Source organism: Lissotriton vulgaris, chromosome 9 (genome assembly GCF_964263255.1).
Source record: "Lissotriton vulgaris chromosome 9, aLisVul1.2, whole genome shotgun sequence".
NCBI lineage: Eukaryota > Metazoa > Chordata > Amphibia > Caudata > Salamandridae > Lissotriton > Lissotriton vulgaris.
The window spans coordinates 181,065,904-181,080,887 of record NC_141697.1 but is presented as its reverse complement, the minus strand read 5'-3'; the positions used below and the strand labels follow the sequence as shown (position 1 = coordinate 181,080,887).

The 14,984-nt window shown below is 44.6% G+C and overlaps 1 protein-coding gene across 1 annotated transcript in view; it reads left to right on the top strand.

Moving 5' to 3' along the window:
- Positions 1-14,984, top strand: part of NEMF (nuclear export mediator factor) — a 486,031-nt gene that overhangs the window by 243,864 nt on the left and 227,183 nt on the right. Inside the window, exons 16-18 of the mRNA XM_086937289.1 lie at positions 3,496-3,584; positions 11,077-11,180; positions 13,609-13,671. Of these exons, the coding sequence (XP_086793415.1) occupies positions 3,496-3,584; positions 11,077-11,180; positions 13,609-13,671 (256 nt within the window). The remainder of the gene's footprint in view (positions 1-3,495; positions 3,585-11,076; positions 11,181-13,608; positions 13,672-14,984) is intronic.

Sequence of the window (14,984 nt, the reverse complement as noted above, 5' to 3'; positions counted from 1 at the left end):
CTCCGCGGCGCCCTACTGAGGTCAGTGTTGCCTTTGTTCGGGCTATTTCCACGGCTGCTGGTATTCTGAGAATGGGTGAACCTGTCACTCCGTTTCCTACGGACAAGCTCTTGGAGATTCTCCACCAGAGCACTGGTGGACTGGGGTTGTTCCTTCCTTTTGAAACGTCACTCCATAATTCTCTTATGGGGGCTTCGAGGCTCCCTGCCACGGGCGATCCGGTGCCTCAGGCACTACTGCACCGCCATCGTCCTGCTCCGCACGACCCGGTCTGTCTTTCTTTCCACCCTTCTACTCAAGGCGCTCTACTGCGTACTGCCTTTCCCTGTTTGCCTGTGGTGTTGTTCCCTCCGTCTCGGGAGGCCCGGTGTTTAGATTCATGGGTACGTAATATCTTTGCTTCTTCCAGTGCTGCCTTGAGAGCGCTTAACACTTTGTGTGTGTTGACCAGGGCTACTTCTAGCGTGTGGGATTCTGTGGAGTCCGTTCTTTCTCATGTCTCTCATGAGGGTGCCCATCCTGATCTGCGTGCCCATGTGTTCGATGGTAGGGAGTTGGCCGCCTTTATTCTTTGTGCGGCTTTAGATGTTGCTGATGCTATTGGCTGGGCTATGGCCACTTCTGTGGCTCTCCGTTGCCATGCTTGGCTAAGCAATGCTGTTTTTCCTGAAAATATTAGGGAGCGTCTGGTGGACCTCCCTTTTGACGGGGTCCTGCTGCTTAATGCTCATGCAGACTCATCCATCCAGCGTCTTCTTGCGGGGCTTGGTCCTCCTCCTTCTCCTCTTCCTCCTCAGTAGGTGGTTTGTTGATCCACGGGTCTTAGTGGGAGGTGTTATCCCACTGCTCCTGGAATCTGGTGTGGGGTGAATGTTACACTTTCTGTGAGAGATACTGTACACTCCGGGCCCTGGGTTGGCCTACCCTTTTTAGTTGGCTGCTGGTTCAGCCCTCGTGGGCAAGAGTGTTCTTTTTGGCTGCTTACTAAGCCTTCTGTGGTTTTTGCCGCAGGGTTTCTAATTTTGGTCTCTGATGTGGGATTTCTTCTCTAAGAGTGGTTCCCATACTTCTTGGGCCGTGTCCTACCCTACGTGGGGTATTTGTAGCTATTGGATAGCATGTCTTATACTGGGAAGGGGTGGACTTCCCCTTGCGGGTTTCTTACCCTTCCTGGTGTTGCTGTATGCCGCTGGTGCGTTTTCTTGGGCAGCTGCGGAGTTGGGCGGTGTTCTGCCTCTGGTTTGCTGTTGGCCTGGTCCTCTGTCTGGTGTCCAGAAGGATTATTTTCCTGTGTTAACAACTTGGTTCGTCCTACTTGTTACTCCTCTTGTTTTCGGGCTGGTTGCTGGTTGGCATCCAGCGGCGCCCGCTGGTTCTTCTGGTCCATGGCCTTGGAGTGAGGCCTGGCGCCCCTGCTTCTGGTTTTTCTGGAGCTTTGTGGGACTATGTTTTTCTCTTCCACCCGCCTTATTACTGAGGCACTGTTCGGTCTGGCTTGTTGACATCCAGCTGTGATGAGTTCGGCCGCCCTTTTCACTGGGTGTGTTCCCGATGGAGGGCTCTTGCCTTCCTTTCTGCTCTTCTCCTTGGAGTCTCTGGATTGCTCTTCTTCCTTGGTATCCCTCTGCGTTGCCTGTAGCGGGGGGTTTTGGTGGAGATCCCTGGTCCTTTAGCTGCTGGCCTTCTTTTGCATTGCCTGTACCTGGGGCATCCGGTGGAGGTCCCTGGTACATTGGCTGCTCACCTCCTTTCCATTCGTTTTGCCTGTTCCTGGGGCTTCCGCTGGAGGTCCCTGGTACATTGGCTGCTGGCCTTTTTTCGTGTTGCCTGTACCTGGGGCTTCCAATGGAGGTCCCTGGTACATTGTCTTCTAGTCTCCTTTCGTCTTACCAGTACTTGGGCTCTTTCCCCTGTCCCTGTGGCTCATCATCTGTTGGGGAGGACTGGGTTGTGTCCCCGCCCTGGTGTTTATTTCCCCTGTCAGGGGTCTTGGGTTCACCTGGGATGGGGAGGTCCTCTTGCAGACCCTCCTTCCCCTTGGGTATGGCTATGGTATCTATTCTACGTTAAGGAATCTGAGGCTAGTAGTCTCTATCTGATGTACGAGTTACTTACCTTCGGTAACGATGTATCTGGTAGAGATGATTCTAGCCGCAGATTCCTTCATGACCCGCCCTTCCTCCCCGTTCTGTGAGGGCCCTCTGGGCCTTCTGCACTCTCCTGCCTCCGGGTGGTTGCCTTTTGCGAGTGTCTTTCTTACTCCCTCTTCCGGGAGATGCTCGCCTTGTTGTTGTTCCATTCTGGACTTTATAGGCACTTCTGCGCTCCTGCACTCTGGTCTCCAGTGTAGGGTTCGCTTGTGCTTCTTCTTCCTTCCTTTTTTGCTTGCACTTATGCCTTTGGCAGTCCTTGGGGGTCAAGGTGCCTTGGCTGGTCTCAGCTTAGGTGTTCGGGAGACTTTCTCCCTGCTGGTGTTATCTGAGGTTGAATGGTCATTGCTCTATGTTCTGACCTTGGTGTCCCTTTATGTTCCGGACAGTAGCTGCAGACTTCTTGGTCTGCTGTGTATTTTCACATGCTTCTGCCCCGGGGAGGCTGTTGTATTTGTTTGCAGGATTGCTTTCCAGTAGCGGTGCCCTGTTCTTTCATTCCAGATCTTGGTACTTCAGTACCTGGCTCTATTCTCTATGGTTCTGATCCGCACCATTGTTTCTTTCCCTCTGTTTAGCAGGGATTTTTCGCACACTGTTCCAGTATTCTAACAGTTTTTGTTAGTGATGGCTCCGCGTTGTGGCGCGGAAACGTTCTCCAAAGAAAACTGACATAGGCCCGCCAGGGTGGGACTTATGTATCCTCGCTGATGTCATGGACGCGGAGGACGTCAGGGCGGAGTCCCGTGGTGCCGTACCCCCGGCACGCAGGGATGCTGTGGCAAAAAGTTTTCCGGATCCAGTCTCACACCTGGGGATAATTCTACGTTAAGGATTCTGCGGCTAGAATCGTCTCTACCAGATACATCGTTACCGAAGGTAAGTAACTTGTACGTTGAAGTAATTTTAATGTTAAAATAGTATCCAAAAACTGCAAAATTAATGTTAACACTACAACCAGGATCAAAATAACGATTGCAACGTGTAGTACAATTAGAGCCATTTCAAACCCATATCATTATTTATTAACATTTTTGCAAAGAAGGATCACCTTAAACAACACTTATATGCAGGGAGTGTTTTTCCTTAACATTCAACTAATCTTTCAGAAACCCACCCGGAGAACAGCCAACCAGGGTTTCCATATCAGGTTTTCTGTGAGCTCGAAGTATACATAATGGCATTTACAATTAAACCAACACACTCCATCTCCTATCACTTGCCCAGTATATAGCGAATTCTCCAGACAAATATGGAGTGCAGGGCCTGCCTTCTGTCAGGCATAGTGTAAATGGATGTGGTCATTAAAGGCTAAATTCTGACTTCCTCATTTTGACCTTGTTAGGCATTTAAGTCGGCAGAGAAGAAAACAAAGCAGACGCTAAAAGAGGTGCAGACAGTTAGCACCATCCAGAAAGCAAGGAAGGTGTATTGGTAAGTTGCATTTATATAATTTGTGTGATATCGCTGTATCTGTCTGTGAGAATGGATTCTACCGGTGAAGCACTCCCCTGGCCCCGTGGCTAGACCTACGCTATCCAAAGACTAGTAATAATAAAAAAGATAATTACTATTTAAATGCGCTCTGGACTTTACTAAGCCACTACAAATTTCAGGCATGTTACAATTTTTTAATTTTATTTTTAGTGTTTTATAGAGCGCAAACTTGACCCGTGAGGGTATCAGAGCGCTTTACAAGATATACAGTGGAGTACAAACAACCTCAGTTGCAGAAATATACAGAACTGTACAAAGGGATGGTGATGGGCCGCGGTGTAGGGAACATAGGGATACTGGTGATGCACAAGACGATTGCAATCATATTTAAAGTCGGTAAAAATTACAAAAAAAAGAATTAAAATAAAGGCCCTGTAAGCTCTGCACGGATAGTTGATGATCTGGGGGAGAAGCAATAGTCTTAGAAACATCAGACTTGTGGTCAGGCATGGCAAGCATTAGACGAGGAATTTACCCATGAGGAAGGCTTTGGCCTCCTTCTTGAAAAGTGCTAGAGAGGGGATTCTTACTTGAAGTATACATTTTTAGTATGTAAATGCTCTACACTATTTAGCTTCCTATTTTTAAATGACGAATTTGGTGTGGAAAAAAACGACTTAAAAAATTATTTTCATTATAAAATTAACACTTGAGAAATATCCAACATTTACGTACTTTTCCTAATGAGCGGCAACGTTACTTTACTCCGACTTCTGTTTAATTACAAATCGGATCAGTCAATCACTTTTGATTGTGCGCATGCCCTCCCAAAGATTGTATGTGCCATTGTAGTCATGCTTGCAGAAAATACCATAGCAGTAGTTACAAAAGAGAAAGAAAGCCTAGGCCTCATCTCATTTTGTAGCATATCACCATCTTTTTGTAAAAGAGACCAAAAAACTGCAACAACCAATCAGATCAGCCTCAACCCGTAGACGGTCCCGTCGACGACGAGCTCGTCGACGACGTTGTCGACGATTCAAAGACTCCAGATATCGATAAGAAGGCAGCAGATCACTCCTGAGATGACATCTCCACGCATAGTGACACCCTTGCCTCCAACTTTACTCTTTGAGGAAGAACTTTCAGAGGAGGAGGATAGTCCTTATGGGGATGCTTATAGCCCATCCCAACTTCAGGTGAAATATCAGGATTCAGATTCTGACGATTACTATACTGAAGATCGCCATTATGATCAACAAGAGAGACCTCAACATCAGTCTCATCAGGAGATGGTGGCAATGCCTCCTCTCTTATAACGGACTTACAAATGATGCTACAAAACTACAAGAAAAGGCTTCCGTCTCAAACTCCTGAGCAGCAAACGCAGCCACCTCCTCCATCAATTCCTGCCACTTCTTCAATTACAGTGACTCCTCAGGTGTCTCGACCTTCAGAGCAGGAGCCAAGAGAGAGTCACCAGGAAATTATTTATAGCTATTCATGATGATGATGACTCATTCGATGAGGAGCATGCTGTACATCAGGTCCCGAACCTGGATAGGGAATGGGACGATTATGTCATTACAAATCCGGCCTCGCCCTCGCCAGATCCCGTTGACTCTCCTCCAGCAGACATCGGAGGCTCCCATAACCTTATGGACAGGGTGTCCAAGAGGTTTGGCCTCCCTATCACGACCGTACAGTCAGATTGCTTCCTTAATGGTTTTAAGGAACCTTAAAGGAAGTCCATCCGTTCAATCCCAATCGTTGAGCATGTGTGGTCTGAAGCAATTAAGGTGATGCAGAATCCGGCTACAGTCATCCGTGTTCTTCTGCGGCTGGAGAAAAAATATATAGCTCCAGAAAACAGTCCCGCTTGTCTGACTGGTCAACCGAAGCCTGACTCAGTTATTTCCCAAGCAGCTCAAAGAAGGTCAAAGAATCCATCAGCGCCCCTTACAACACCACCAGATAAGGAGGGTAGACGCCTGGACAATGTGGGTAAACGATTCTCCTCAATGTCTAGTCTTCTAGTTCAAGCTGCAAATTTCCCTTGCAATCCTGAGTAGATATGATCGCCAAATGTGGTGCGATTTGTCCCCGTTTGTTGATCAACTTCCTGATGGTGCCAAAGTAGACGCCAAGAAGATCCTTGAGGAAGGAGAACGGTCTTCTTCGGAAGTTGTAGATTGTGCTATGGATATAGCTACCACCTCTTTCCGTGCTTTGGCATAATCAGCAGTTTTAAGACGTCAGGGCTGGCTTCGAGCTACCTTGTTTCGCCAGGAAGTTCAAAATAAGATCCTCGACTTACCCTATGATGGAAAAATGCTTTTTGGGAAGCATATAGACAATGCCCTTCAAGATATCAAAAAGGACACAGACACAGCAAGGTCCTTGGGGACGTTGCAATACCGCAAAGTGCCTTTCAGGGGTGCAAAAGGAAGAGGTTTTTTGTCGTATAGAGGTGGTAACCAACAACGTTACTCCTCTTATTCGCAATCTTCTCAGTCGTATAAGCCCCAATACTCTAAACGCCAAGGTCAATCTGCGTCTTTCTCTCGTCAACCATCAAGAGGACGACAGGGTCGTCAGGGGAGAGATGCTTCTAAACGACAATATCGGCTTCCTGGCTCTGTCTACTGTTCCTCCCCCTCCAGTAACATCAGCAGGATATCAGAATACCTCTACAACTGGTGGATTATTACATAAGGTTGGTGGGTCCTCAACATCATACAATTTGGCCACACTGTAGAGTTTCAAGATTTTCCACCATCCAGAGACCCTCGCTCCACAGAATCAAAACATCTGAATTTTCTGCATCTCGAAGCTCAGCAGCTGCTCATCAAGGGAGCGATGGAATCGGTTCCCCGGTCCCAACGAGGGAAAGTGTTCTATTCCAGGTTTTTCCTGGTTCGCAAACAAGAAGAAGAAAAGTGGTGTCCAATTCTAGACCTGAGGGAGCTTAACCCCTATCTCATAAAGCTCTCTTTTCGGATGGTTTCTCTCCAGGATATATTGCGTCTCCTAAATCCTGGCGATTATATGGCAACTCTAAATCTCGAGGACGTGTACTTTCATGTTCTCATTCATCCGGCCCATGGGAGGTATATTCGCTTCACAGTAGCTAAGAGCCACTTTCAGTTCAGGGTCCTACCTTTCGGACTAATATCCGGGCCGCGGATATTTACAAAGGTATTGGCCCCAGTAGCAGCATTTCTCAGAAGGCAGTCTCTGCAGGTGTTTCCCTACCTGGACGATTGGCTGATAAAGGCTCCATCCTCTCAAGCAGCTCAAGGGCAGTCGAAGATTGCATTCAACTTTTCAGTCTCTTGGGTCTAGGTCTGAACAGAAGCAAGTCTGCCCTTCCATCCAGGTCGGCAAGGTTTCTGGGTGCCATTCTAGATACAACTCATTACAAAGCTTTCCCTTCAGAGGAGAGACAGAACAGACTGATTCTTTCTGCCAACCGATTACAAAGGAAACAAACTCTTTGAGTCCATCAATACAAATCCCTTCTAGGATCGATGTCATCTTGCATTGCCTTAATTCTGCACTGCAGGCTTCACATGCGCCCCCTGCAAGAGCAACTAGACTTGCAATGGCATCAGTCGGAGGGATCATTCGAAGACAGGATAAAGATCACTCCTATCATGAAGAAGGCACTCATGTGGTGGACTACAAAAGGCAATATCGCGAAAGGTCTCTCTCTTTCACGGTTCCTCCTTCTCCATTAGTTCTGACCACAGTCGCCTCTCTGGAGGGCTGGGGGGTGATATTACAGGATCTTCAAGTAAGCGACCACTGGTTCCAGAGATTCGCACCTCCCATATCAACCTTCTGGAGCTACGAGCAATTTGTTTAGCTTTACAAGCCTTTCTTCCAAAAATTCAGAATTCCACAGTCCTGGTCCATATGGACAACACTACGGCCATGCATTATGTAAACAAGCAGGGCAGAAAAAGATCCAAACTTCTTTCAAGGGAAGCACAGGAGATCTGGGAATGGGCGATTCGTCATCAGATATCTCTCTCAGCGGAACATCTGCCAGGTTCCCTCAATACGGAGGCGGATTCATTGAGACGTCTAAGGTCGGTCTCTTAGGAATGGGAATTGGATCAGAGAACTCTCAAAAGAATATTCTATTGTTGGGGCACTCCTCTTATAGTGTTCGCAACTCCAGAAAACAAGAAATGCCAATTTTACGCAAGCAGGTATCACCATCAAGGATGGTTGGGGAATGCTCTTTCGATAGCCTGGTCAGGCGCGTTTGTTTACACCTTTCCACCAATTCCCCTAATTCCAAAAATACTAAGGAAACTCAAGACGGAACCCTACACAATGATTTTAATAGCTCCAGCTTGGCCCCCCAATTTTGGTTCACAGAGCTCCTCCTTCTGTCTCAGGATCAACAAATTCACATGCGTCCCATTCCAACCCTGTTGACGATGTCCCAGGGCCAAGTAATGCATCCGGACCCGAGTTCTCTGCAATTGACTGCTTGGCTCCTGAGCACCGGGAGTGCAGAACTTTGGATATCCCTCAAGATTGCAAAGACATTTTAGCTCAAGTTCGGGCTCCAAGTACAAACAGTACCTATGTTGCAAAATGGAAGCGTTTTGTGCATGGTGCCACAAGGAAAATCTTCATCTATTCACTTCAGCTCCTCATAAGATCTTACCGTACATTTTGTCTTTGACTAGATCAGGTCTTTAGCACTCTTCCATCAAGGTGCATCTGGCAGCGATCTCTAGGTTCAGACGAACAGCCTCTGGCCCTTCTCTCTGGTCAGCGACAGTGATCAAACAATTCCTGAAAGGTCTATTCAGGGCTTTCCCTCCAGTTATACCTCCTCCTCCAATATGGCAACTCATCCTGGTCCTTGCCCATCTCATGAGGGCTCCTTTTGAACCTATACATAAAGCGGACATTAAGTTTTTGTCATGGAAGATTGATTTTCTTCTGGCTATAACATCAGCCAGGAGGGTTGGAGAACTTACAGCTCTCACAATTGTTGAGCCTTTCTTACAGTTCAAAAATGACTCTTTGATTTTGAGGACAAATCCGAAATTTATTCCAAAAGTTTCTTCGGATTTTCACCTGAATGAACCCATAGTACTACGGTCTTTCTTTCCTCGGCTTCTGTCTGAAAGATCTCTCCACACTTTGGATATCCAAAGATGCCTAAAGTTTTATCTCCAACGTACGAAAGATTTCAGAAAGACTTCACAACTTTTTGTCGCTTTTAGCCCCTATCAAAGCAGGGGATATCACGTTGGATTGCCAGCGCAATCCACTTCTGTCATCAAGCGGCAGGAAAGCCGTTGAAAGGACAAATCAAAGCTCATTCTACGAGATCAGTTTCATCTTCTACGGCTCTGTTCTCTGGTGTTCCTATCAAGAGCATTTGTATGTCAGCTACATGGAGCAGTGCCCATTCATTCACGAAGCACTACTGTTTGCACTCTTCCACAAGGAGTGAGGCAGCAGTTGGACAGGCAGTCCTGAGGAACCTCTTCCAATAAGCGGTGAGCTTTCCCTTCTATCCCTCCTTCCTATATTGCACATTTTGTATCTCATAATGTTTTCTATATTGTTGCAAAGGGTATCTGCTATCTATGGTAATTCTTGTACTGTATTATGCTAATATACATGTAACAAAATGTGCATTTATTGCTTACTGCGAGCTACTCTGATACAAAGCATGGGAATCTATGAAAGTCCAATACTGGGGCAAGAAAACAAGTTACTTGCCTGCAACTTTGGATCCCCAGTATTGGTAACTTTCATAGATTCCCATGCGCCCACCCGCCTCCCCTGGGAAAGCTCAGCCTTCAGCAGAGTTGGTTACTGTTACACAACGGCTACGAAAATCTGAGGCTCTCTCAGGAGGGTTCTATGGGGTGAGGCTGATCTGATTGGTTGTTGCAGTTTTTTGGTCTCTTTTACAAAAAGAGGGTGGTATGCTACAAAATGAGATGAGGCCTAGGCCTTTCTCTTTTGTAACTACTGCAATGGTATTTTCTGTTTACCGAGGCTCCCATTCCGACGACGGGGAATGGTACAAATCATGGGAATCTATGAAAGTTACCAATACTGGGGAACCAAAGTTACAGGTAAGTAACTTGTTTTCTTCTTCTGCATTGCCTGGTTTCGCTGCCATTTGTGGTCTTTTTTTGCTATGCCCCTGATTATATATACTATTTTGGTCTTTCCACAAAGTTGTTGGTTGTATGTACCACTGTAGCCATTCTATGTTGATGGTTGTATGTGTCATTGTGGTCCTTCCTAACTATCTATGGGATAAAGTACCCCCTTCCATACATTTTAAGGCTATTGCTAGTCACCTTGGAGTTCCATGATCATATACAGAAACGAGGACCAGGGTCGAGTTCTTTTATAATCTAATGGAATGCTGATGTGACGTGCAAAATCCCTTTAATGAACACATAATCACCATCTCACAAACCTCTTAATCATTTGGTATTGTTCTCTTTCATATTTAAGAGACAGTGTGCTTGGCGACATGAAGAACAAAAGTAGAATATGGAGTGCAAGATTAAACACACCAAAAAGCAGTTGTTCATCTGTTGCAAAAACAAATGAGCATCATTATAATGTGCGCTAGTTTAAAAATGTTGTAGCTCCGAATGTATAGAAACATGTAGAGATTCTGTGTTTTGTGTGATACCCTATGACGTGAAAATAATTACATGGTGCCAAACATGATGTCACTCGGGAAGTAATACCATCGACAACTCGAACTTTACACTTCTCAATTTAATGTCACTCAAAACCCCTCAGTAAAAAACATCCCCGTAATTCACGGTTACCAATCTATAATTCTCTACAAGTTATCTTGTGGATTTATTTCAGTAAACTGCGCATTTCTTGGCATTAGGGACGTTGAACTACAGGAATTGATAGAGAAGGGCTGTTGCTCAGGGCCGGACTGGGAACCGGAACCGGCCCTTGCAAACAACTCGGCAGAGTCCCCCGAGCTGTTTGCTGAGGCCGGTTTCGGCCGATTTTCTTAGAGGGGTCCGATATTGCCTACCCCCAGTAACAAAAACGCCTCTCAGGGGCCCAAAACCGGCCCCCACCCTGGCGGCCCACCGGGGAAATGCCCGGTGCCTGCCACGGCCAGTCCGGCCCTGCTGTTGCTGAAGTTTCTTATTCCTTCTAATTTCCTTTTGCACCACAGCCCCATTTGCTTTAAGAATACCATACTTTCTCTCCCAGTCTCTTATCCTGTTTATCCCACTTCAGTGTTGTAACTACGTGTCCTGTGGTATACAGAAACATGTCCTGCAGAAAAGAATTGGTTAAACACCTGTAGCAAATAAAGTGGGTCTGAGTGTCATGTTCCTGTGTTTTTGAGTTATGTTAAAAATAAATATACAAATAAGACGGTATGAATGGGAGCTCGATCTGTGACGTTGAAAAATCTTGCATATTCTTTCTAACTCTTGCTTTTATTGGATAGGTTTGAGAAGTTTCTCTGGTTCATTAGCTCTGAAAACTACCTTGTCATAGCAGGAAGAGATCAGCAACAGAATGAGATGATTGTGAAACGGTATCTAAGGTCAGGTGAGTACTCCAAACATTATGGGTGTTGTAGCAGGGTTGTATATGCTAAATATTTATTGAGAGTTGTGATCTGTGTTTTAGAGGCCTGGAGAAAATGGTCACGAGTTCACTATGTTACTTTCAGCCCTTTTAATTAACCAAATAATACGCAGTCTCACTTTGATAATACTGTAATGTTCTTATTGAGCTGAATCCAAAACAGACTTCTCAAAAGCCAATGATGTATATATTCTCATGACTTTCAACAAGTCTAGGAGTATGCTGATGTATTTTCTTTTCAAGTGAAGAATTTTGGTAATATATAATGAAAGTATCATCAAACAGAAATCTGAGCTTTTAGTGGACAATTTGGTCAAATATTATTTTTAAGATGAAGGTCCCCTAGATTCACAAACCAAATGATGCAGTTTTTATCCACTTCCCAGAGAAACGACTATTGATTTGACCCATTGTTTTTAGCCAGGACTTCCCAGTGCTGAGGTGAGACTTCCTGTGACAAGAAGTCAGTGTTTGCTTTCTTTCAGCTTCTCCTGACATGAGGCTCGGTGATGAAAGTGACAGTTTCACACTAAAATTATGTGTCACCTACAATTCATCAAAGGATGTATAGCTTGATAAATGGTGGCGCACAGTCAATTTGATAGTCAATATTTCCTCCTTCGTGCATTCAACTAAAGTTAAAACGTCCTTGAGACTGTGGTAGCAGGGGTTATTCCACGTTGAAAGCAGATTGTATACACCACCTCTTGAATATTCACTGTGCTTGTGTGATAAGAGATTGTTGCATCATCTCTTGTAGATGAGGCGTTTCTGTTTGATCTCCTAGAGGTGATCCTTCCCTTCTTGATCCTAAAGGAGCACAGTATTGCAGGCGCAGCAAACAACCTCAGTAGTTACACTGCAACTGCCTTTAATGTCATTCTTCTAGATGCTGGTTGCACTGTAGGTTTGTTCTTTCTCTCATGCTTTTGCCTCCACATTTCTTTGTAATTACGCTTTCCAAGTGTGTTCACCCTGACACTATGTGATTCTCTTTTCCCTTTTCTATGCCATTCTTTATAGGCAGTGGCTAGTGCATGCATGCTTTGGTACATTTGCATTTACATGTATCTGTAACCTATTTAAATGGAGATATGGAGTTGCCCCCACCTATTTATAAAAAAAAGATACACACGCATCAACCTGCTTTGACCCTTCCTTCTGCTCGTACAGCATCCATAATGCAAGCCTTTGGATTGAAAGCACTAGGGACATGTCTTTTGAAAAACATATCCTCTACGTTTAAAATGAGTTAATTTTCAATAAGTTTAAAATGGATCTTGAAAACTGGTAGGTTTGAATTATGGTTCCTTCTCCATTATTTGAAGGCAAAACTTCACCTATCGGTCTGACTAATTTATACAAAAACCTAATTGCCTGCCTGTGACCCTAATGAGGATTGTGGTGTTGCAAACTATACCAATATATGAGACAGGAGATGTAAACCGAACACTCTTTATTATTCAGCATTGTTTGGAAAGAAAATATGCAACATATGATTGACTAATGCCTTTTCTGTCTGTGATTGGCAGTAGTGGGATCCTAGATTTCCATATTTGCAAGAAATAGCTGATCTGGTTCATAGTTCACCAGAATTAGGTGTTTCGTGCTCATTAGAGCTTTTGATTGGTTTTATGACTTGCACTAGCCTGGTTACGTAAATCATAGGTATTTATGACACTTGCTCTAGCCAACTGTCTCTCACCAAAATCTATGTCAACAAATTAGACTTGTTTTTAACATTGTTTTCATTAAGATAAAAATACCTAAAGTTGAAAAAATGTAAAATGAGATTGTCTTCATATTATATACCTATAATTTGTATTCTTCATAAAATCCCAGTGATGGAATAAAAAACATGTTGACTGCTGTTGTGAATTGTGAACAACATTTACTCATCTTTGTGTGCTGTGAATTGTGAACAACATGTACTCATCTTTGTATATATTTTCTAAGATAACAGAGGCTATATAAACAATCAATAAACTTACTATCGATGCTTTTTAGAACATTTTTTCCTACTAATTGTTCTATTAACTGACCCTAATGTATACAGTGGGACTAATGTGTGATGTCTCAAGAAAATGTGAAATTATTGCTGAAACGTTGCCCAAGGGTTTGAATGAACTAGCTGTACTATGGAGTATCATTGTGGCTTGGGTTAAGCATGAAAAATCATTTGTTGATTTGTTCATTGATTTGAAGAACTATGAGCATGATTTAGACTTTGGCTCACTGGTATTCCATCGCAAATGTGTTGGATATCCCATCCACATTTTTGCAAGTGCATTAGGGTACACTCTAATTCAGGCCCTATATTTAGAGTGCATCAGTCATCAAGGTTAGTCAATGCTGGTTTCAATAATAACTTTTGTTGGTCTTTGTTTAGGTGATATTTATGTTCATGCTGATCTGCATGGTGCAACAAGCTGTGTCATCAAAAACCCCGCAGGTAACTTCTCTTAATTGAATGGTGTGTACTTTCTAGCTTAAATATTTTGTACAAAATGCTGTTTTCTTTCACTAGTTGGATTTTTTTTTTTTTTTTAAAACCTTTATTATGTAAAGAAAGAGACAATTACAGACCCACAACCACGGAGGCTGGTCAGTAGCACACAACAATATCTACATCAAAGTACACAGCTCTTCAGCCGACAACCCGAGGGTCCGGCAGCGATATCTCGTTTACTTGTAAAAACATGTGGTATAAAGAGGAGTAGTGAAGGTTTCACATTTTTTTTATATACAAATAAACAACAAACTAAACAAAAAGAAGATCGAGGCATTACTGTATGATAGATTGGCTGTCCCTCATGGCAGTAGGAGACGGGTGGAAAACATGCTACAGTAAAAGAAAGGAGGAAAAAGGGTACGGGGGGGACCCAGGGGCAAAACAATGCAGTATATTCAACGAAGGCTAAGTAATGGGAACGCACAGTCAAGGGAGAAGAAGCGGATCTGGAATATCGGTGATTGGGGGGGTGCAAATCTCTCCACGATACGCGTTCCATTGACCCCAGATCCTACCCCATTTCTTAGGTCTGCCACGGGAGACATATACGGTTTATTCCCTGTACATGGACCAATCCATGTGTTCTTTCCACGCTAGGAGTGATGGCGGCCTCTGAGAACCCCACAACTGGGCTATATCACGCTTAGCAACCATATTACCCAATGTAACCCATTGAGTTTGAGCAACCGTACAGTCATTCGGCTCCCAAACATTCAACAGACAGCGTCTAGCCTCAGGCAATAATACAACACCCGTCACCTCACCCATAACCGCATGCACACGGCGCCAAAACATCGCCACCTCCGGACATTCCCAGAGGATATGCAAAAAAGTACCCAACCTACCACATCCTCGCCTACACAACCCATCCACAGAGAAACCCATATGCACCAGTCGTGGGCCCGTGACATATACCCGATGCAAAATTTTAAGTTGCACCAGCCTAAGACGTGCCGGAATCGCGACCTCTTTAAGGGAAGATATCGCCGCCTGCCAGTCTTCATCATCCAGTTCCAACCCGTCACTGGTCCAAGCATTCCGCAATTGTAGAAGGAGATCCGAGCGATCGTTAATCAGCTTCTTATAAATAAGAGATATAGTGCTGTCGGGGACATATACGTCAAGCACTCTATCCTCAAGAGGTGAGGTTTCCGGAATCTCAGTACCAGCCGGGAAAACCGAATTAAGCGCATGGCTGATTTGAAGGTACCGGAAATACTCCCTGTCACTCAGTTTATATTCCTGCTGGAGTA